A 25820-nucleotide genomic window follows, 5' to 3' on the forward strand; every position below is an offset into this window, starting at 1 on the left:
ACTGATGAAGACAAAGACCACAGCCTTCCCTGTGGATTATACCTCAACATAAAGAAAACAAAAATCCTCACAACTTGACCAATAAGCAACATCATGATAATCGTAGAAAAAATTGAAGTTGTCGAGGATTTCATTTTACTTGGATCCACAATCAACACCCATGGAAGCAGCAGTCAAGAAGTAAACAATGTATTGCATTGGACAAATCTGCCAAAAAAGATCTCTTTAAAGTGTCAAAAAGCAAAAAGTGAGCCTGACCCAAGTCACGATGTTTTCCATTGCCTCACGTCTGTGAAAGCTGGATAATGAATAGGGGAGACCAAAGGAGAATGGATGCCTTCGAATTACGATGCTGGCAAAGATTATTGAATATATTATGGACTGCTAGAAGAATGAACAAATCTGTCTTGGAAGAAGTACAGTCAGAACGTTCCTAAGTAAGTATGGTAAGACTTTGTCTCACATACTTTGGACACATTATCAGGAGGGACAAGTCCCTGAAGAAGGACATCATGCTTGGTAGAGGGTCAGCGAAAAAGAGAAGACCCTCAACAAGATGGACTCATACAGTGGCTGCAACAATGGACTCCAGCATAACAACTATTGTGAGGATGGTGCAAGACCAGCCAGTGTTTTACTTTGTTGTACATAGGGTCACACTGAGTCAGAACCAACTGGATCGCACCTAAGAACAATAACACCTTCTCACCTGATTGAAATTTTGCCAGGGTATGAAATTCTAATGGAAAAATCTTTTCTTCAGAATCTTGAAAGCATTGCTCCATTGTCTTCTGGCTTGTGATATTATTGTTGAGAAATTTGAAGATATTTTGTGAACTTTATCCTTTCTTTATCTTTGTGAACTTTATCTTCTCTTCTGTCTCCTCCTAATTTTCATTCTCCAACTTCTCTTTTGCTTCTCATTTCTTTCTCCATCTCTCTGACTAGTTTATGTCATTTGTTGTTGTTTTTCTATTATTCTTTATTGAGTGGCCCTCTTACGTTGAGAACTGTCTAAGAAATTTAATTGTATTATATCTTTGATAATATTCTCTTCTCAGTTTTCTTGACTCTTTCCTAAACTCCCATTATATGAATATTGTTTCTCCATTTCTAGTCTTTTAATTGCCTGTTTTTTACTCCTCTTTTCCATTGTTTACTTTTATTATTCATTTTATTATTCTACATTCTTCAAATATACTTAGTTTTATCTTCTAAGCCTATTATTGTATTTTTAACTTGGTAAGCTACTTTTAATTTCTAGTTCTTTTTGGTTCACTGGAAGTTTCTTGCTTTGTTTTGATTTTTTTTTTAATACTGTACTATTCTTGCTTTACATATGTGGCATCTTCTCATATTACTCTGAGAATATTTATTAAATACATATTTTAAATTTTTTCTTTTTCCTGAATTGTATGGCCTCTTTTGTGTTTCCTCTAAGCTTCTCTTTTCTGTATAGTTTAGGCTTCTTTCTTTATCTTCTCTTTCTTCTTCTTGCTAGGAATTTTCTCCAATGTCTAGTCATCCCTGTTGGAGGAGTCAAATACTTAGGAGCTGTTGAGACCTATGTGAGCGAGGGGAGTTTATATTCAGATGGACTTTATTGTAGGGTAATCAATCTAGAATACTGCACTGGGGAACCTCAAATTATATATATGCACATATACATATATATATATATACACACACACACAGGAAGTACCTGACTTATGATGGGGAAGTAAGTCAAATACGTTTTTTTTTTTTTTAGTTTTCATAGGCTGTTCTACAGCATTGTTTTAAACAGTTAAATTGTAACACTGAACATCTGTGAGTGAACATCTGAGAATGATAACATCAGAAAATTACATGCTGAAACACTGTATGTAGTATATATTACTAATGATAAGACGTACACAAAAAAGACAAAAAAAACCCAAAAACCAAATGGTTCTAAGTGCAGTTTGTCATAACTCGAATACCTTGTAACTCAGGGACTACCTGTGTATGAATACATGTGTGCGTGTGTGTGTTTGCGTCTGTGTATACATATATATGCATACATACACACACACATACACTTTAAATATATATTTTCTCTTCTGATGGATCACTTTCCCCGGAGAAAATTCCCCCAAATTTGACTCAATGAAGATATGGATCTTGTTGTTAAGACCATGCAGCCATTCAGGACGAGTCTCACATCAGTGAGACAACTTGCTTTTAATCCCCCTGATATTAGCATGGTACCCAGACCCTCAGCTGTGCCTAGTGTTTCTAAATAGAGACTCTCTCTGTATCAAATTCTGCAAGTAGTAATCCTCTTCTCCCTGGGTGAGGAGAGTAACCAGCCACGGCTACATAGAGGGGATCAGGGAACCTAATTGCTCTTCTTACAGACTTTTAACCACTATTCTCATGTTTAGTCCTACATGCAGCCCTACTTTCAGAGGCATCTGGTGCCCCTAATTCCTGAGATGTTTCAGGTTCCATTGCACAGAGCAGACTCCTTCTGAGTTTTTTTCCTCTCTCAGCTTAAATCTGGATTCCTTCTGTCTGTTAAGTCAGTTACCACTCATCCATCTGTTTTCTTGCTTCCAAAACTGTATAAGTGTTATTTCATCTGCCATTCCCTTTGTCTTTGTGGCTATAGGCCTTCTTCTTCATTTCCTGTCAGTTTAGTAGAGTATCAGGAGAAAATGGAATGCATTTGTTTAATGGAAAACTCCCAGATTCACATTGTAAAGGGTACTCTAGAAGACTTTATGTATTTATTTCCTAATGCACATTCCTTCCTTGTTACACAAATGTATTGCAGGTACCAAAAGACTGCAACTATTTTAAAACCAATTTACCCCAGGAAGAGCACAAGACTCGCAATTATAGAACTCAAATAATTATAGAAACAAAAGCCAGATTTTGTTCAACTAAAATTCATGTATTCAGTAAATACGTTTGGAGTACCTACTATGTGGAACCTAGAAAGCAACTATTGAGGGTAGTGTTTAAGTAGGCTCAGGAGGGTCTGTTCTGAATTAAGGTAGTGATAAAACAAAAATCATATTAAGCAAATAATAGAAATTGATATGATTTGCAAAACAGGGTAACACATCGACTAAGGAGTCAAAAGTGTTCCAAAGGTTAAAGCACTTACAAAGATTCTTATACTCCATTTTCTCCTCACTGCCATGGAACCAGGTCCACAACAGTGTGCTTATATTGTAACAGCTTACCCTTAAACACAGCTTCTAGTCTGACCTTGGAGTTTCTAGAAATTGACTGCACATAGGTAATTCTTCAATGCTTAAGGAAACATAGTCTTATTAAGCTACTTACTACCCTATTGCATAACTTAGAGGTGACTTTAGAAAACCAGTCTTCTCAAAGCTGAAGCTTCAAAAAAGATCTCAGAACAATGGCCTGGGTAGGTCACCCCAACTCTATGGAATCCAAAATATGGATTCCAGGAGAATTAAACCTACTCTCAGTAGTAACTGTAGAGAATATGGAGGCAGGTAGATTTAAACTGGTGGAGTCAAATTGCCAACATTTTGGTTAGCAGCCATAGCTCTTAACCACTATGCCACCAGGGTTTACATTTTGTTTTACATAATATATATGTGTATATTAAAAAAATATATATATATATATGTATTTTAAAGGAAATATTTCACAAACTTTATAATTAATTGTTTGGTCTAGTCCTTCTTCAAATGAAGGAGGAGAAAGTCAATTTAAAATGAGTAAAAAGTTTAGGGAGATAGAGGGAGGACAACACAGAGCCAGCCACAGTCAAGATTTACAGTCCTAAACCAGTACAACTGAGAACATGCCTAATAAAAATAGGTGCCCCCAAAAGAGGCAAAACAGGTACCTAAAAGAACTATGCATATTTTTTCTTTCTTCCCAGACTGTACAGAAGTGTTCTCATTTGTCTGTGTTCTGGATGTGACCTGAGATGGACTCACTGGCTAAGAAACACAGGAGGTAACAGGACCTACTCTATATACATTTAAAAAATTCTTTTTTTTAAATAATAAAATTAAAACACACCTAAAAAAATAGAAGTTATGATTTGGTAACTTATACAATTTAATTTAGTTATGAGCCTATAGACGTAAAAAATAAAGAGATCATATAGGCCAAGGTTCCCAAACTGGGCTGTGCTTCGGAATCCCTAGAGAATGTTTTTAAAAATGTACAGATTCCCAATTACCACCTCAGATACTGTGAACAGAATTTTCACAAATGCATTTTTTTTTAATCTCTCCAATTAATTCTGATGTGGTGTGCCTGATCCATCTGCCTTGTTTTTAGGTGATATCTGATAAAAACAAGGTCTAGTTCTGTTTATATATAACTCATTTCATTATGATCAGCAGAAAAATGAAGCAATAGTACAAAATGACTTCAAGGACACTGTACAATGCAACTACTCTTATTATGTGGCAAAGGTAGTTTAGATATATCTGGTCTTATTGAATAAGATTGTTTAAATCACTAATCATTAGTGTCGGCAAAAAAAAAATCAATTTAAAAAAATATTCTCAAGTGGAAAGCATAACTTACAAAAGGAGATTTTAGAAACTTACAGATGATGTCCTATCTACTTCACAACGGCTGCTCAGAATAAAACAGGCCTCAGCATCATCCATCCTGAATGCAGACAGAAAAACGAAACGATCACACACTGGAACATCCACTGCCTGAAAACTAGAATCTTAACGCTTAGTCTATGTGTCCCACGCAAACTACATATAACTATGTGTGACCTCAAGCTTCAATGAAAGTTGAAGATCATGACTATATTTGACAATGAACTTGCCCTGAAAAAAAACATGTGGGATTTATTATGTAGCTGAATATTTTATGACAGGGAAAAAAAAAAAAAAGATGCCAAATTTTATTCTCTTTTTTATGATTAGTTGTATTTTCATAGACATGATCTGATTAAAGTAAAGGGGGGTAATATTGGCCTTCATTTTATAATTATATTTTAACTACAATGTCTCAATCAAAGAGAGAGAAAGCAGAAGTGCTCAGAGTTCAGAAGTCAAAATCTCCTGTATATTTAAATTTCCTGGAGAGGATTCATTATCCTATCCCCAAGCCCCTCCTACATACATAGGCTTTATATTTCTTAAATTTCATGATAAAGAGTTAGTGATTACCTTTCCCGGCATGACAGATAATGTTCCAAAAACATAAGCATGTTTTATTTTTAAAATGAGTAATGATTTATCTTACTAGTTAACAGTGATAAAATAAACCTTTAAAAATGTATATTTTTTTCTACTGAGAGGAAAAATAAAAGTCCATGGAATTTGACCAAACCAAACAGTTGAGGAGCAATGGTTATAAAGATCAATTGTGTATTAAATAACATTTTCTAAACATCATTTTTTACAAAGCAATTCAAAACTCATGCAACTGACCTTTAAAACTTGTTTGGAGAATCCTACTCCTTGTTCCTTGCATGGGGAATTGTTTTGAAGAATGTATTAGTTAACATTAAATCCCAGATCTTTTATATGAAATTAGGGTTATAAATGAACATAAAAATAGATACTCTGTCACTGTAACTTCTCTCTCACCCCATCTTTTTGGGAATTACCAGCCTGCAACCTCTCTCTTTTCCTCATTCCCTATTTTAATTATTACTATGTAGGAATGCTTCTTGTAAATATGATGAATTTTGTTAAGTAATCATTTAATACTATTAATAATAAATTAGGTATATTGATACAAAATTGTATGTAGTTTAGATTTTAATAGCTTAGGTTGACCTGTTAGGTAGAAACAAAGCTTCTGTATTTCACACAAGCTCATACTGAAAACGATATGGCTATTATTTTTTATGTGAAGGACTTCACTCTGATACAACAAATTAAGCATATTAATGATCAGCGCAGATGAATATGGTGAGTCATATTAATGTCTAAGGAACTATTTCTTTAGCGCTCCCACATGATGAAAATAGATAGCAAAGGAGCCCAACATAAAACCAAAATTTATTTGAAGTACTGAAGAATCTTACTTATTGCAGAACTGATATGTACAGTGACAACAAACGTCGAGCATTTAATTTGCCAAAAAGACTAATATAGTCTCAAAGAAGCTTAATTTTCTAATTAGGTGTCATTATATTCACTCTCTCCTGACAATTTATAGTTATGTTTAGTTTAAGTTACTAAGGCGGTGAAAGAATCACTGTTTTATTAACCCCTTATATATAAATCTAAAGTAATGTCAGAGCTGCTGTTATTAGGTATCTAGTCATTACTTGAAGGATGAGACAAAAAGGAGGTTGGAAATCTGTTCCATGGAGCCGTTTATTTTTCTTCCTTTCTTTTTCCATGGCTCCTTTCCCACACGACACAAACAGAATATACACAGATCACGTACTACACACACACACATACACTACACTATACAGAAGAAAAAAAAAATAACCATAAAAAACACTTATGCCAGAAAATTCAATGAAGAGGTTTTTAAATCTAATAGAACATATAAGAAAACTCAAGGATAAACAGGAAGAAGTGTTTAAAACTTTAAAAGCAAGAGAAAACATGGAGCAAGGCCACCTCTGCTAAGGATCTCTTCCAGCTTCTGAAATTACAGATGTTGTTTTGCAGACACTCTAATTCCCTGGTGTCCAGAGTCTGCCCAACCATGCTCTCACTCTGCTCAAGTGGTGTAACCTCTCATGACCTGTCACAAATCTTTAAGGCTATGTCACTCTTAGGCCGCGTTGGCTGGCACAGGCACAACAAAACAGGATAATTAACTAAGACCTGTCACCCTTCTGATTACCCTAGCCCCGCAAGAACTCATGTCTGTGACCCCCAGTAACACACGTGTTTTCTGCCCAGTCAGTACACATTACAAACTCTTTAAGGTTTAAACACTCACCCAAACTGTTCTGGTATCTCATGTAATGTTTAGCCCAAAATAAAAATGGTATTCATGGACCTGGGGACTACTCTGAAAGTAAGTCTGAATAAGTCAGCTCATCTCTGACAGCTTAAGATAATTCCTCCATGACACCATGCCACACTTCCCCCTGGCTTGTGTGGACGTGGTTTGTTGAAATTCTTCCACTGCCACTAGGACGGAGAAGAGGTGCAAACCCAGTGATTTTATGTTTTCAGCCTTTCAATTTGACTAACAGTTTTACTAAATTCATGAGCTCTGGTGATGCAAGTGGTTAAGTGTTCAGCAGATAACTGAAAGTTTGGCGGTTCGAACCCACCCAGAGGCTTCTCAGGAGAAAGACCTGGTGATCTGTTCCCACAAAGATTATAACCCAGGAAACTCTATGGGGCAGTTTTACTCTGTTACATGGGGCCCTTGTGAGTCAGAATCAACTTGACAGCACCAACAACAACAACAACTAAGTTCTATATTCAAAACACTTTTGCACATCTGGCAACACTGAAAATTGCTAAAACGTGGAGGAGAAAAAAAAAATTAAAGTCCTTGAAACGTAACTGTAGGATGGAATATAGATAAGGGATACCTACTTTGCTCTCAATAGGTCCTGATCTTTCAGGGCTGAACCTTGAAGGTAGATAACTCTTTGTGACCACATTGGGATCTGCAGCACCCTTCGAACTTGCACGTCCATTTCAGTAGGACACAGAATCACCACATAATAATCCTATCCAAAACAAATTGCACCATGAGATAGAAACAGTCATTTTTTTACTAAAAAGGTAAATAAAATACCTAAGACAATTCTGAACCATGATAAAGCTGAAACGAATTCTTGCTAACAAATAATAGTTCACATTTACAATCTACATATATGTTAAATAGCACTACTCTATAATAAAAATATCTGAGAGATAAAAATCTCACCCATTAATAAATGAATCTTATTACCATCCAGAGAAGGTTATCAACACTAATACTCATGCTATGAAGTTCGCAGCTATAACTAGAGGCTGATTCTAAAATATATATTAATCTCAGGCAAAAGCGCTTAAGTATTACTTTAAGAATCAAAATTGTGATAATATATTTTGATAATATTATAGTGAATTGATAATTTTTAAGTTTCTGTACGGGTAAGTTTTCATAAAAATATTGACAATATTGTGGAAATTAAATATTAAAGTTTGAGAACAAAATATTTTAAAATATATATATGGTCTTTTGAAGGAATATTGAAGATCTCAGTGATGAAATGGTTCAGGAAAAAAAAAAAAAAAACCCACGACAAATAAACATGAATGTGCTCAACGAAAATGAAAATGCATTTGTATAATTTAAATTTCACTCATAAATTAGGCTATTTTATAATATATAAAATATTATTTTAAAAGGTCTCAAATATATTCACGAAGCAACCTTTTTACTTTTATTGAGAGAGATAATTAGATATACTCAGAACTATCTTGATCTATAGGGTCACTATGAGTCAGAATAGATTCAAATGCAACAGGTTTGATATTTTTATCTTGATCTCTGGAGATTGCCAAACTTCTTAACACAAATTCATCGAGGAAATCCAAGACCTTCAAATAGCTGTTTGCTGTTTGAACCAGACTATGTGCGTTAAGCGGGGAAGGAATGTGCCTAAATCTACATTGGCCCGATACCTGGACAAGTAGAGAAATTATTTGAGGATTTTATCTATATAGACAGATGAAGAGATTTTTCTAAATTCATGTTCTCAATTCAGTTAATTATTGTCAAATTTTTGGCCATTTATTGCTGCTATAAATAGACGTAGTTAGACTACAGGAAACAAAAGAAAGAAATAAACTTTCAATTTTCCATTAGTAATATCTGATAAAATTCTTAAGTATTCAAATGAACAGATGATGTTGAAACGGCTGCTTCATTGTTTTATTACAGTTTATTTTAAAAATTCACTGCTTCATAAAAATGTGATTTATGTTTTACCCAAGGGAGAAAAAAAGAAATCCTTTTAATTCAAAGAAAACCCTTTTTTTTGTAGCATTCACACAATTCCATCTGTCTTCTCAGCGTAGATGCAGACAGAAGCTTAAAACTCTGTGTATTCCTCCAGCATTTTTTCTATGTTCTTGGTTATATTTGTAGTTCTTCATCTATTCTTTCTAAATGTGTCTGTATAAATAACAAACATCCAGAAGGCAAACTGCACCATCAGCTAATTGAGTTTGAAAATATGTTATTAGGTATGATCCAGTATAGTGCATAATGTAATTGAAATGTACCTGTAGTCTTGGATGAGCGTAGAATTCATTTAAAAAATCCATAAGCAAATCAATCTTCAGTGAGCTGACACACAGAACAACATGCTTTTCAGTTTGAGCTCTGTGTCGACTATAGTTCCCACCTGACTTTTGCCTCTCCATCCATAAATAGGCCAGCTGTTCAAACTGTAATATATTTTCACATTTGAATGAAAAACACCAGACAGGAAAATAAAAATCAATGCAATGTATCTATTGTTTATTAGATATACTCAATTTCTTAGACGGATTTCATTGAGATTAGAATTATCAGTGTTCTTTCAACAACAGACTTTTCATATAATTGCTAAAGAGGCTGCAAATGCCTTCCAGGGGCTTCAGGTCTCTAAGGGAACAAATTAACATGATTTTCCTACTACACTAAAACAGGTCATTAAGAGGTTTATGCCCCTGTTTTATGTCCAGTGGAGTGTGTAGCCGTGAAATGTCATCTGTTGAGTGAAAAACAAAAAAAGCCTCGTCTGTATTTCTTCCAAATCCTTGTGTTCATTTCAGCCCGCATTAATCAAACGGCAGCTACCCTTACCACAAGACACAAGGCCACAATCTAGCTGTACAGAAGCTGGTATCTGAGGGAAGTAGAGTTTGCAAGGGAGGGATGTCAGGAGGGAAGAAAGGCATGAAGGCCGAGGAATGGGAATGTCACAGTTGTACCTATGCAAGGTGTATTTAGGTACATTGTGGTCAAAGATTGTGTAATGGAATATGCAGGTTTGATTTGCATTTGCTATATGCTGCCTTTGGCCTGCTAATCCATGGGCACCCAGAGCTTATTGTAGGAAAGGATTGGAAACTGCATTTATATATTTTTAGTCTCATTTTCTATCTCCGTTCTTTCACAACACCCCATACACTCCCCAAGGTGATGCATAATATTTATATATCATCTTCAGATTCTGTTTGACCAACATATGTAATCAATATTTTCTCATTATGAAATGTGGCTTTTAGGTTTATTTTTAAGAATGAAAAGAAAAAAATTATTTCTCAAGTTTATTTTCTTGATCTATCATCCTATAGTTTCCTATATTTAAAAGAAAGCGTTATGAAGAACTGAAAACAGATATGAGCTATCAGTAGTAACTGGGGGGGAAAAAAAAAACCTTAATGTTTCTATATTATAAAAAGATATTTCTGAGACAATTTTAGTTAGTGAATAAGATGCAATAATAACAGGTATTAGTATATTACTGTTGGATAAATAAATCAGCCTGTATTTCTTATTAAATGTGAAAGATTCGATTTCATAATGTTTGTGTATTTCTATAAAATTCCACATTATATTTACCTGTATGGGTAGAACCACAAGAGCAACACAGATCATAGCAACCACAAAGAGCTTGGAGGACCAAGTTTCAGGAGTGACATCCCCAAATCCTACCGTAGAAAATGTCACAATGCAGAAATAAAGGGAGTCAAAGAGATTCAGCTTCTTTCCTATTCGTTCGAGATGCTGGATTCCACAAATGCTAGAAAAAGAAATATGCATTAAAATTAAAGCTTTCATATTGGATGTATTTTTTTTTTTATCATTATTCTTTTGAAAGCCAAAGCACAGTTTATAAAGCCATTCAAAGTTGGTTTTTTTTTTTTTAATATTTTATGGTGTGTTTTCTCAACCAAATGCAATTTTTGTTAATTTTATTCCTATATTAACCATATATAGTCAAATTTCAAGAGTTAGCCCTTAATGGTTTTCAAAATATCACAAAGTGTATCTTCAGAGCATGTAAAATTAATATGCTGAATTTTACTAATGACTTACACACACTTTGAATACACTTGCCACAATCATAAAGACCAGAAATTCCTAAATGTCTTCCCTTTCAAAATACTATGGTTTGTGTTCATTTTGAAAGAAGAGGGACATTTTACTATTGAGAAAGATGTGAGGAGTTAACAATTGCCAAGAAATGTTCAAAGAGAATACTTAAAAGGGCCAATCTATACAAAGCTGCTGACGGTGTCAAAGTAGGGACAAGTATAGAAATTGTTATAATTGCTAAAAAGGCATTAGAGATAGCACAACTATTACATTTTTAAAAAGTGAGATGACCAAAGATACATACATTGTGCAATATTGGAGAGAGGCAAACTGCAACATAAAACTGTGTGTAATGGAATGCTGGTCAGCAATAAAAAGGGAACCAAGTACTGATGCATGCTACAACATCAAAAACCTGCTGAGTGATAGAAGTCCGAAGGAAAAGGCCATATATTGTATGATTCTGTTTACATCAAATATCCAGAAAAGAAATAGAGAGCAGACTAGTAGTTACCTAGGACTGAAGGTAGGAAAGCGATGATGAAATATTTTGACACTGAGTTTTGGTGATGGCTGCACAGCCACACTGTACATGATTGAATTCTACACTTACAAGGAGTAAATTTTAAGGTATTTAAGTTATACTTGAAAAGAATCAGTGCATACTTTTGGACACTTGCTTGGGCTTCTGTGCACCAGCAGATCTAGCTCAGTTATCACCATGAGAAAGCAATATTCACTGTTTTAATCGCAGAAATCTCTTTTCTATTTTTTAAAGGTAATCTCCCCTATCAGCCCAATTACATGTCATAAATACTCATTTGTCTTTAAAAATAAGGCAAAGTATAAGCTGGTAACCACTATAGTTAGGTAAATTGTAGGCAAGGAAGTAGGTGGACTGAGGGACAGAGGAAAGAGAATAAGGTAGGTACTTATGGTTTTAATTCTGAGGCAAAAACTATTTTTTTTGTTTGTCTTTGTTGTTCTAACCTACAGGCCCCCAGAATTGTTTGGCGTAATTACTCTTGCCCTATGTTTAGGAATTGTACGTGAGCTGCCAGGTCACAAGCACACCAAAACCAATGAGCGGATTCACATCGCATTACTTGCTCAGCTGCCTCTACCCAATACTGTCAAGCTAATGATGAAACGATTCAGATGCAGCCATAATACAGCCAAAGACAATGACAGACATTTCTGTGGAGTATATTTTTTTGTTGTTGCTGTTGTATTAATTTTATTTAAAATAATAAATGTTTAAGAATGTAAACAAATTATACATAACTTTTACACTTCATTAGAAAATGGAAAGATTAGAAAGATAATTAGGTCACATTGTTTAAGGATTTAGATGTGATTTAAGGGTTTATTATATCTTGCACGTCTATAAACTAAAAGTCAAACTCTATCATAGATAAATATATATATATATAATCTTGACTTAAACTACCATAAAATCTTCTACTGTGCTTCCTCATCTCCAGTCAGTTCTTTCTTTCGTATAACTTACTCTTGAAGGCAACATTTATATTCTTTAAACACAGCTTGGCTCTGTGAGTCTCTGGTTCAAAAACTGGATTCTCATCACTGAAAGAACACTCTAATTTGTGGTACGATAGATTATTATAATAGCTGCCAATGAATCAAGTCTCCCTATTCCACTCCCCTTTGCAACATGATATTTCTACACCTCCCATCAAGATGTGAAGTCTGTATCTCGGCATCCTTGAATCTGAGCTGGCCTTAAGACTTGTTTTGACCAATAGAAGATGGTGGAAGTGGGTGGGTTGCACAGCCTAGTCTTAAAGGACATTGCAGTTCCTGCCCTTGCCTTCTTGGAGCCTGGAGACGCCCATACTGTGAAGAAGCCTAGCCCAGTCTATGGGAGGATGAGAGGCCACGTGGAGGAGAACCAAGGTGTCCCAATCGCCAGCCAGCACCAATTGCCAGCCATGTGAGTGAGGCTCACCTCAGGCCTTCCTATCAGGCCGTCAGATGATCAAGTTAGGTGAGACCAGCAGAAAAATTGTTCCAGAGTCCAACAACAGAATTACAAGAAATAAAAAAGCGTGCTCTTTTAAACCATTAAATTTTAAGATGCCTTGTTATTCTGAAGTAGATACCCAGTACCATATAGAATAACTAGGCTGGCATCTGGATCTAATCTGGTTTCACTTGAGCTTGTCTCCTATTCACTTATTATTTGTACTAGTTATTTATCAAAATATAGACTTCTTTTCCCCAATACGTCTACCTTGAACCAAGATAGTCCTTTCACTTAAAAGCCCTCTGTCCTCATTACCTATTACAATTCCCTTTTTTTTTTTTTCTTTAAATCCCAGACTGACTATGAAGTCTTCTTTGAACCTCAAATTAGGGTTCTCCTCTCTCTGAATTCTTAAAGCCTGTATGAGTTCATGTCTTAGGAAACTAATCTTTTAGAAAAATGCCTATATTTAACACTTAATATTTATCACCTCAACAAAACTAGCGTCTCCCTTATGACCGTAATTATATTGTATTTATATCTTTATTTCCTACTGCACTTAGCACAGAATGCATATTAGCCACTCAATAAATAACTGCTGAAAGAACAAAGGAACTGATTAAATCATAAATAATATATGCCAAACAAACTTCAGAAAACATTTTATGTTAATGTTTTAGTTTTTTATTATGGTATAACGAACTTTCAAAACTTAGTGGCTTCAAACAGTAGCAATTTATCATTTTGCATGATTCTGCGGATTCTTTGGGAAGCTTCTCTGGGCTTACTCATACAAATGCATTCAGATAGAGGTTCAGCTGAAAGGTCCAAGATGGTTTCACTTCCATGCTCAATGGTCAGTGTTGATTGTTGGCTGAGGTGCCTTGGTTTCTACATGTGGCTTCTTGTCCTCCACTAGTATTAAGTGGGTTCCTTACATAGTAGTCTCAGGACAACATTCCAAAAAGAAAAAAATGGAGGCTGTAAGGTCTCTTAAGGCCTAGCTTTTTCTGCCCCATGCTATAGATCAAAGCAAGTCACAAGGTCAGCCCAGAACGAGACTCCATCTCTTCATGGGAGGAGCTGCAAAGTATTGTGGCCATGATTTTCAATTCACCAAATTATACAATATAAATGATAAGACCTAGCATAACATATAAAATTAAATAAATTTCATTGAAAAAACCACATTAAAGTCAAAGGTATTTAATTTCCATGGTACTGCTCTAGCTGAATCTATACATATAATCACTTTTAAAGCCCTTGTGGTGCAGTGGTTAAAGTACTTGACTACTAACCAAAAGGTCAGTGGATGGAACCCACCAGCACCCCAAGGGAGAAACATGTGGCAGTCTTCTTCCATTAAGATTAACAGCCTTGTAAACCCCATGTGGCAGTTCTACCCTGCCTTAGAGGGTCACTATGAGGCAGAATCAACTCAACGGCAATGGGATGGCATAAAAAAATGCCACTTTATTTGATCTGGAAAATCCACACAAGCCTTTCACATATTTATTAATATCATACTTAAGCTTAAAGGTACCAAATTTTTATGCAAATAACACACGGCTTCTGTTTGTTTGCCAACTGCACCCACCCTCATGAGGTATTTTCATAAGCAGCACTATGTCAATTTTTTTTACACGTTGCTGTGCAAAAATTAGCACATAAAGAGAAAGAAGGAAACCAAACACTCAAAGAAGAAACTAGTCTAAAGAACCAATAGTCTATACAAACAAGGACATCACCTACCTTGAGACCAGAAGAACTAGATGATGCCTAACTACCACTACTAACTGTTCCAACTATGAACCCAATAAATGGCACCAGAGGGGAAGGGAGAAAAATGTAGAACAAAACTAAAAAAGGCAAGACTTACTGGACTGGTAGAGACTAGCTGAAACCCCTGAGACTACTGACTACTGCCCTGTGATACTCTTCAAACTTGGAACACAAACCGTTCTCGAAGGTCCCCTTTCAGATTGGCCCATAAAATGAATAACAACACCTGTGAGTACTGTGCTCCTCAAAATAATTGTCTAGATGAAGCCAAATGGCTAACATTCACCCTGGACCAAAGATGAGAAGGCTAGGGGAGAAAGTTGGATTAATGGAAACAGAACAAACAAAATGGAAATAATGAGGATGCTGATATACTATGAAGAATGTAACCAATGTCACTGAACAATATGTATAAAAAAAAAATTTTTTATAGATATTGTTAAATGAGAACCTAATTTCCTGTGTAAACTTTCACCAAAAACACAACAGAATATTTTAAAAAATAAATAAATTAGCATAGCACAGTAACAAAAGTACTTCGCAGGGGAAGGGTCTGATTGGCAAATAAACGTAGAAGGTGCGCATTACTTGAGTAAAAACACAGTATATCCTAAGGCTCTCTACAACAATATGTAAAATGAAGACTTGCACATCAGCTGTTATATGCTTGATATTATTGCACAAAAACAAAAAAGTCAACTTAAAAACATACGACAGATTAAGTTGAACACAATGAATTAATTTTAGAAGTTACTCTCTGATTTTCAATAGACTCACCAGCTGGTTTCTCTTAGGGTCTCATTAAACGAGCCATTGCTTGTGTTCACAGATGAGTATGTCGTTACATTTAAGAAATGCGGATGTTAATAAACTATCTTCTAATGCAATAAACATTTCTGTAATGAATGAACTTAGCATCTCCCCAAGAGAATATAAGGGAGAGTATACTTAAATATCTAGTCTATGAACAAAGTAATCCTTTAAAATTATTGGTCAGATCTTGCTGCCTCTCTATTCAAATAGCTCAATCATTTTTAACATGCTACTAAGATCCAAAAGCTCCTGTTTTTCTCTGAACTCATCTTTGAATGTGAGCTACCCCCTAACTCACTGCCGTCAAGCCACGTTGGTCTTTGTGTTATTCCCTAAACATGTGAAGCATGCACAAAACACAGAGCCTTTGCACTTGTGATTATTCCCTCTACCTGGAATACTCTTCCTCCAAAGAGCCACAGCTTCTGCACATGTGTCACTTCATCAGAGAGGCCTCCCTCAACCACCTAATCAGAAGTAGAGCCACCTGTCATACTCTATCACTTTGCATTGCTTAAATTTTCTTCAGAATATTCACCATTACCTACGTTTATATTAGAGAGCTTTACATCTCCTTTACTAGAATATAAGCTTCATAATTGAACACATTCTGTTCACTGTCTTATCTCCTATGCCTAGTAAAGCATTTGATACATACTAGGCACTCAATAAACATTTGTCGAATGAGTAAATGCAAGTATAATCTGGAAAACGTTTTTCACAGAATGAAAAGATTGAAAAACTAAGGCTTAGATATATATTGATTAGTATATTTGTAAAAGGAATGCTTGGGAAATTATACCTAAATGCAAATTGTGCCAATAGTAAAAATGTCATAATAAACCAGAAGACTGTTTTAACAATTCTTCCAAGCAAAATACTTTATACACTACAATGCATACATAGTAAGTATAGCATGTGGGAGATAGAAATCCATTTTATTTTGTTTTGTTTCATGGTATGGACAAGAAACAAATTCAGGCATGGCATAAGTCATGACGATTAATTAAAAAAAAAAAACTGAGTTTAATAATCAGTTCAGCAAAAGATGTGACCTCAGTCAAGATATGGTAACCATTCTTTTACTGGCATAGTGCCATGACTTCCACAGAATAAACTAATACATTGCAAAATCCTACCTTTTTTTATTAATGGGTGTACACCTGCACGCACAAAGCAAAATTTCTCTACCACTGCCACTGAGTACCTCTCACCATTCAGAAATGATCAACCATTTTCCGGTGGCATAGCTACTATTGGCTCCAGGGAAATGAATTTCAATGTTATTTTTTCAATCTTTCTCAATCACCTCTCCACACAATTGTACAACAAGGAGCAAAAATGAGCTGTTAAATAAAACTCTGAATTTCACCAGAACAATTGTAACACAGCATAGGGTATACATGATGAAAGGAAACTGAACAATTCGAATGACTGAATCTGAAGCAATAACAATATGAAGGTGTCTACTGACACTGATAAAAGACTTGTCTATTCCCACATTCTCAAAAGCCTCATTCAAATCATGGTTATATCCCCCATCACTGCAGCAAACTGGTTACTTCAATGAATTCCTCTATATTGCTAAATTCAGTGGTCATTTCTTGGTCCTGATCCTCAGAAGCACTTGACACAGTTGTTTATTCTTTCATCCCTGAAATACTTTCTTGCTTGACTTCCAGGACACCACATTCTTTTTGCTTTCCTTTATTTCCTTGGTTACTCTTTCCATCTTCTTTGCAAGTTCTCACTTTTTTTCTCAACCTTTCAATTTTGGAGTGACCCATGGCACAACTGTTGGTTTCTATCTACACTCACTCCCTTGGTGTTCTTATTCCAATTCCTGGCTTTAAATTCTATCTTTATGTTAAACATCTCCCAGATTTATATCTCCTGTTTGCATCCTTCTTCTGAAGACAAGCTTATAAATTAATTTCCTTTCTCAACTTCTTCACTGGAATGTCTGATAAAAAAAATTTTTTTTTTTTTTTTAGACATCTCAAAATTGACATGTCTAAAACTAAATGCTAAAGTTCCTCTCTCAACATATTCCTCCTGAATTCTTCAACATCTGATGATGACAAATCCAGCTTTCCAGTTGCTTAAGCTAAAAGCCTTGGAGACGTCTCCCTTTTTCTCACAACCCATATGTAATCTCTCAGCAAACTGCACTACTTCTAGCTTCAAACTTTACAAGAATCTACAATCACTATTTACCATTTTCACTGCTTTCACCATGATTCATGCCACCATCATCTCTTGCCTACTGCAAGAGATAGTCTTACTCTTCCCCCAATAGCCAAAGTTGTCCTACCAAAATATGGGTCATATTATCTTATTCCTCTACACAAAGCCCTGAAATAATCCCCTATTTCACTTAGACTAAAAGTTATCATTCTTTCAGTCACTGAAACATTCTATGTCATTAACATATTAAACAATTGTTTGGAATAGTGAACTAAATTTACTACAATAATTATTTGCTATTTACCCAATGTTTTTTGTCTGTTCGTTGTTGTTGTTGTTTTGCTCATCTTCTACTTTTATCCATGTGGTTCAGCTACACTGGCATTCTTGCTTTCTGACAAACATGCCAGGCATAGTCCTGACTCAGAGCCTTGGTGTGGACTCCTCTCTGACTGGAACATTGCTACTCTAGTTAGCAATATGGCTAACTCCTCATGTCTTTCAAATCTTTACTCACATGCCACCTTCTCAATGATACCTACCTTGACATCATGTTTAAAATTTCAACCTTCCTCTAGAGCTCCTAATCTTCCTTGTTTTGATTCGTTATTTAAAAATAATTTACTCATTTATTTGTTTGGTGTTCATTGTCTGCCTGAGGGTAAAGGTCTATTAAGGCAGACAGTCCCATGCAACAATAGGCTCAAGCATATCGAAGATTATGGAGATGGCACAGGACTGGGCAGTTTCCTTCTGTTTTATATATATATGGTCGTTATGAGTTGGAGCCAACTAACAGCAACAACAGTTGAAACAAATGTCAGAGTTATAGATACTAATTACTAGGGAGAGTAAGGCCTGAAATACCTGTTCTTAGCACTTGAATACTTTAAGTGATATTTATTAAAAGATTGTGCAGAAGTCAATAGATTTATAGAGAATTGCATCTGTCTCCTCTGACAAAGAAGTATTTAGTCTTGCCATTTAATTATACTGGATTCCACAGTCAGGGTAGTGGTCAGATGAACATTTTTTGCATCCATTTTCTTTTATCTTTGATATGCTTGAGCCTGCTGTTGCAACTGGAAACCCTGGTGGCATAGTGCTTAAGTGCTACGGCTGCTAACCAAGAGGTCAACAGTTCAAATCTGCCAGGCGCTCCTTGGAAACTCTATGGGGCAGTTCTACTCTATCCTATAGGGTCACTGTGAGTCGAAATCAACTCGACGGCAGTGGGTTTGGTTTTGGTTTGTATTGTTGCAGCTACTTTGTCAATCCACCCCATGGAGGGTTTCTCTCATTTTCGCTGATACTATACTATACCAAATATGATGCCCTTTTCTAGCAAATAACATTTCCTGAAGATGTGTCCAAAGTAAGTAAATAGAAGTAAGCAAACCTCATTGCTTCTATGGGGTATTCTGGCTATATTTTGTCTAAGGCTGTTTTGCTCGTTCTTCTGGAAGTTCATAGTATATTCAATACTCTTCACCAAGATCACAATTCAAATGCATCAATTCTTCTTTCTTCTCTTGTTGTTGTCCAACATTGGCATGCATAAGTGGCCAACAGAAAAGACCATGGTTCGGGTAGGCTGCATTTTAGTCAAGTGGCGTCTTTGCTTTTTAGAACTTTAAATCTTAATACCATAAATGGAAAAATTGAAATGCATGACACTAATTTATTGAAACTAAGTCTGCTTTTACAATATGTAAGTAAACTGTATATTTAAACTTTTGTCTTTTATAAAAACAAATTGAATATTCATGTAGAAAGCTTACATTTATTTAATCCCATTACATTCTGTTATGTCACTAACATAGTAAACGATTGTTTGAATTATTGAACTAAATTTATTACAATAACTATTTACCAATCAAATGTTTTACCTGTAATCCCATTCATGTCGCTCTTAATAAGTATGGTGTACTCTAATACCAAGGTCTGTCAATCAGGTTAGTTACATGCCATCATATTCAGACAACTCTCGAACTTATGTTTTACGGAAGAAACAAATCTCTCTCAATAAAAGGGACAGATTTGCATATAATACCTATGTTCAATCCGGACTCTACTGTTACTTTCACATTAACTTCTGCAACTATTTCTCTCTTTTTTTTTTTTTTTTTGTTCTCTAGTTTATGCAAGAAGAAATCACATTACTTGAATACTTAAAATAGTTTAGAAGGGAATTTTACAGAAATTTGCCTAGCTTTTTTTTTAATCAGATTCTAAAAGTAGAATATTCAGAGTATTTATGAAAAAAATCCTTTAAACCTCCTCCTAGGATCATGAAAATTAGAATTACAAATAATTTGAAAATTACTCGTACCAAGTTTTTATTTTGCAAAAGATAATCATAAGACATGGAGAAGTTTAATAAAAAGGCAGAGGTCAGCAGCTAACGGATACATGAAGAAACGCTTGTGATCATTAGCCATTACAAGGAAAAAAAAAAAAAAAAACATTGCCATTGAGTCAATCCCAACTCTTAGTCACCCTACAGGACAGAGTGCAATTGCCCCACAGGGTTTCCAATAAGTGGCTAGTGAATTCGAACTGCCAGCCTTTTGGTTAGCAGCCAAACACTTAACCACTGTGCCACCAGGGCTCCATGTCACAACTTTCCTATACCAGGAGTTGAACCTGGGCCACCTAGATGAAAACAAGGAATCCTAACGACTAGCCATTAGAGAAATGCAAATCAAAACTACGGTGAGAAACCATCTCACCCCAACATTACCAGTACTCATCAAAAAAAAAACCAAAATAAATCTTGGAGAGGTTGCAGAGAGAGATGAGAGCTCTTGTGCACTGCTGGTGGGGGAATGTAAAATGGTACAACCACTATGGAAAACAATATGGCACCTCCTTAAAAAGCTAGAAATAGGAGTATCATATGATGGAACAATCATACTCCTAGGAATATATCCTAGAGAAATAAGAGTTGTCACACAAATAGGCATATGCACACCCATGTTTATTGCAGTGTTATTTGTAATAGCAAAAAGATGAAAACAACTTTCTAAGTGCCCATCAACAGATGAATGGATAAACAAATTATAGTACATATACTCAATGGAATACTATGCAATGATAAAGAACAATGATACATCTGTGAAAAATCTCACAACATGGATGAATCTGGAAGGCAATATGCTGAGTGAAATAAGTCAATCACAAAAGAACAAATATTGTATGAGACCACTACTATAAAAACCCAAGAAAAGATTTACACACACCCACAACATCTTTGATGGATCTCAGGAAGGGAAGGGGTAGGGAAAGGAAATCACTAACTGGATAGTAGACAAGTGTTAACTTTGGTGAAGGGAAAGACAACACACAATATTGGAAAAGTCAGCACAACTTGAACAAGGCAAAGTCATAGAGGCTTCCTAGACCCATCCAAACCTTGAGGGAATGAGGTACCCTTAGGGCTAAAGGCTTGGGACCATGGTCTTGGGGAACATGTAGGTCAATCGGCCTAACATAGTTCATGAAGAAAATGTTCTCCACCCTACATTGTTGAGTATTGTCTAGGATCTTAAAAGCTTGAGGGCAGCCATCTAAGATTCATCTGTTGGTCTCACCCTGTCCACAGCAAAGGAGAATGAAGAAAATCAAAGACACAAGGTAAATATTAGTCCAAAGGACTAACGGACCACATGAACTACAGCCTCCACCAGCCTGAGCCCAGGAGAACTAGATGGTGCCCCGCTAACACCACCAACTGCTCTGAAAGGGATCACAATAAGGGTCCCAGATACAGTGGGAGAAAAATGTAGAACATAATTCAAATTGACAAAAAAAGACCAGACGTACTGGCCTGACAGAGACTGGAGGAACCACCAAGCCTATGGTCCCCTGGACACCCTGCTAACTCAGAACTAAAGACAATCCTGAAGTCTGCATTTCAGCCAAATATTAGACAGGCCTATAAAACAAGCAGTGATACACATGAGGATTGTGCTTCTTAGTTCAATCAAGTATATGAGATCAAATGGGCAACACCCGCCGGAATGCAAAGACAAAAAGGTAGAAAGGGACAGGAAAACTGGATAAATGGACAAGGAGAGCCCAGGGTAGAAAAGGAAAGGGGGAGAATACTGACAAATGGGGGAACTGCAACGAATGTCACAAAATAATCTGTGTATAAGCTTTTGAATGAAAAACTAATTTGCGATGTAAACTTTTACCAAAACCACAATTACAAAAAAAAAAAAAAAAAAAGTTGGTTGTCTTGTTTCACTTTATATGGCCATACCCTCATTTTCTGATACCACTTATGGAGTGTCTATACGGAACACGTGAAGAGCGTTAAGTGTATTTACCAACTTTTTGTATACTGTTTTGTGTACTGTTTTGGTTACAGGCCATACAAACGGAAATGTTTTGAAGGTAAGAAATATAAGAAAGATTCCACTGATCTGTGTGAGTTATTCAAATAAAATATACTTTTAAGTTGTTCATATAACTCTTCAAACAACAATTCAGATATTTTTAGGAAGGAATGGAAGAAAGAATGTCTTCAGGGTAGGTGGACAGACAGACAGTTTTTGCTGTTGTTGCTGTTCTTATTTCATAATTCTTAAAACCAAGATAGTTTTAGTATGGAAACACCCTTGGTTTGCATTGTACAGATACATTAATATTTCATGTATACTTTAGCTATTCTGCCAAGAAATGTAAATGCTAAAACATGTTACATAAGAAATTGAAGCTATTCAATGATTGTAATTCATTTTTTAATATAGATTATCTTATTTCATTCACAGATGTCTTTGGAACCACTGTTGAATCAAAACTGCCTCCTCTCCCTGGTCATAATTGATGAATTTCAGTTAATTATTATTTTGAATTTGCACCCAGAAGTGATTTTCATGATGGGCACAGATTTCCTGATAAACTAAATCCAAGGAAGGGATAAAATACAGCAGAGGGAAAATCTCATAACCCATTACGCCTGGTCGTAAAAGAGGTCCTTTCAGTCAGTTTAGGACCAGAATTAAACCTTTTAAATTATGGCCTGAATTGAAATCAGCAGAATTTAATAATGTGGCATTAGAAAAAAATAATCATAGCTAGTGGATATGAGCAAACACTATTGTCTTTAAATTTTCTAGTAGTCAAATTTAATATTTTTTTTGTCTGTGCAGCAATATTTCTAAAGCTTTCTTAAAATGCTTGGACTTAGTAAGTCTTTAACTGTAACAAAATTTTTGTTTATTATCTCATATCCTCTGCCTAACATTTTAAATTAAATAATTTAGTGCAATTTAAAATATAAAAAATAAACCAAAACCACAATGTGTTCTACTTTACTTTTTGTAAAAATACCTGTAAATTTTAAATAACAAGAAAATTATTTATATAAAATCAATGGGTGTTATAAAATTTTACTTAAGCATTTCATAATAGAAGCCACCAAAAACCAAACCACTTCCATCGAGTTGATTCCAACTCATTGCGACCCTACAGAATAAAGCAGAGCTGCCCCATAGGGTTGCCAAGGCTATAGTCTGTACGGAAGCAGATTACCACATCTTTCTTTTGTGAAGCAGCCAGTGGGTTCAAACCACCAGCTTTTGGGTTAGTGGCCAACCACTTTAACCACTTCACCACCAGGGCTCAAGTCACCTTATATCCTAAAGTAAGACATATTTATTCATCCCAGACAAATGCATTTATTTATGGTTTACTGGTACCGGGCTTTATGGTGAATGCTAGAGATGCAGAGATGAATGCGACAAAGCTCCTTCACCCTTGTCTGGCAAAAGAGAGTCTCTAAGATCTAAAGTGAACAATTGTGACCTCATCTTAATGACACTAATAAAAATAATATGATTAATAATCAAATATATAACATAACTTGCTCGATGCTAACTTTATAAATTACTTAAGCTTTTAAAACTTCATGATCCTCATTAGAAAAGTAAGTGTAACAAAATTAATTTCTTCATGCAGTTATTATAAGAATTAAATGAGCTAATGCTCAGTGAAATGGTTCACATGTGATAATGACGGATGAATTTCAGTAGTGCTTAATCTCCAGTCTCAGCATAAAAATGACAGAAGCACAAAAATGAGTGAAATGTAAGGATCAAATATACATGCAAAAATGTTAGGAAGCCTTTGTTTTCTTTTTAATAAAAAAAAATGATACTATTAACAACAGAATCAAGGACTATGAAGAAAGAGACAATTAGCAAATCCAGCAAAACCTGCAAAAGCTGGAACCTGTGTACGGCAGAAGCCTGTCAGAGAAGGAAAATTCACTGGATGTTTATGAGGTAGTATTCTTAATACAGAGGGATAGAAAAGTGATAAGCACCCAGTCAAAGACCCGGAAAAACAAGGCAGTCCCATCAAGTTCCAGCTCTGACAGGTTTCACTGCGGTATGTCTAGTCCTTTTTTCTATGCATTTGCTAACAAGAATATCAGCAGCAGAAAATCAGCCAGGAATTAATGAGTAGCTATTAATCTTTTTTTTATTTATCTTGTCAATTCCTGTCTCCACCCTGTGATTCCCAGGAAATGAGAAATATGGGCAAACACCCAGAGCTCCAAGAAGTTAGGCAATTTGCAAGGTTAACCTACAATCTGTAACTATTTAGAAAAAAACAATTGTGCTGATATTAGTTGACCTTTGGAGGGTTTACTGTCATCATTTATGGAAACTGACAACTAATTCTGGTAAAGCATTAGGGGGAAAAAAAAAGATCACTATTTCTGTGCCAAAATGTTAATACCAGTCTAGTGGCTTGTTTTAAAAAGAATTCTTCATCACTAAAGGTTGCTTAAATGCAGTGATTTTTACTGTAATTTACAAAGGATAGTATGTTATATACATATTTATATAGTCCAGTGAACTAATAAATACATCATTTTGTGGTAACAATCTTAAATATTAAATAGTAATGTTTTGAAAGAAGATTCCTAATAAGAGTCTATCTTCATATACTGCATTACACATACACTCACAATTATAAATAGGTACTTAGTTTTACATGACGTATGAATTTTATATTTTTATGAAGATTAAATATACCTATGTTTTGAAATTTTATGCTCCTTAGGAAGCAGAGAATTCTCACCAAGTATATATTTATATTTTCACATAACTGGTCTATGTTCACAACAGTGAGCTTCAGCTGGATTTCCTAAGCTAATTCACAGAGCTATGTGTCTTAACGTAATTTATTTTTAGATAAATATCCACTTGCGGCAAAAACTTTTCCTAAGGTTACTGTCACTGAATAAAAATCTTTTAGGAATTTCGTAACATGGCACTCTAACAAGTTTTTCTAAAATTAAAGTAGACATCCATTTTAAACTAAGCAAATTAGAGGACAAAATACCAGTCAAATACATCTTTAAACAGGTACTCAGAACTTGATTACCACAAACTAATACCAGAAAAAGGGATAAGCCCTTGGGATTTTTATATCATCCAATAATTCCACACTGAATAAGAGATTAACCAGCCTGGTAGACAACTAGAATCATATCAAACAATTACAGCTCTAGCGGGGTGTAATGTTTTATTTGAGTTTCAACCAGTATTTATTTTCCAATATGTCCTATAAATATAAATATATAAATATTAGGGGAAATTTTTCAGGTGGAGAGATGGGAGAGCTCTGTAATTTTTGGACATGTTAAATTGCATGTTGTTTTAAGATATGCAGGTCTTATCCAGTGAGATGATGTATTTTATTAATATATGCCCCTGATAAGGCGATTCTTACATTTCTTGGGTAAGACCAAACTTGACAGTGATTTTTTTTTTTAACAATTATAATTTTTTCAGTTACCAAAAAAGAATAAACAAAGTAACATGCACTTGTTATTACAAGGCAAAGAATTCAGAGACATATAATGGAAAAGTTACTAATATCCCACTCATATCTGGCCCTTGAGGTAATTAATGTCTTGTAAGTATTCTTTGCTTGTTTCGTTTTTTGTTTTAGTTTTTAGTTTAAATGCATATAGGTCAATGTATGTTCCATGTGAAGTCAGTTTAGCAGCAGTGTTAAGCAGATACAGGATTCTGCA

The 25820-nt window shown here is 35.1% G+C and overlaps 1 protein-coding gene across 3 annotated transcripts in view; it reads right to left on the bottom strand.

Moving 5' to 3' along the window:
- KCNT2 (potassium sodium-activated channel subfamily T member 2) overlaps window positions 1–25820 on the bottom strand; it is a 571079-nt gene that overhangs the window by 293920 nt on the left and 251339 nt on the right. For all 3 annotated transcript variants that reach the window (XM_049868194.1, XM_049868195.1, XM_049868196.1), the window contains exons 9-12: window positions 10516–10696; window positions 9189–9353; window positions 7506–7642; window positions 4572–4635 (exon numbers count right to left, since the gene is read on the bottom strand). In XM_049868194.1, the coding sequence (XP_049724151.1) occupies window positions 4572–4635; window positions 7506–7642; window positions 9189–9353; window positions 10516–10696 (547 nt within the window). The remainder of the gene's footprint in view (window positions 1–4571; window positions 4636–7505; window positions 7643–9188; window positions 9354–10515; window positions 10697–25820) is intronic.

The sequence above is a fragment of the Elephas maximus genome, chromosome 24 (genome assembly GCF_024166365.1).
Source record: "Elephas maximus indicus isolate mEleMax1 chromosome 24, mEleMax1 primary haplotype, whole genome shotgun sequence".
NCBI classification, from domain to species: Eukaryota; Metazoa; Chordata; class Mammalia; order Proboscidea; family Elephantidae; genus Elephas; species Elephas maximus.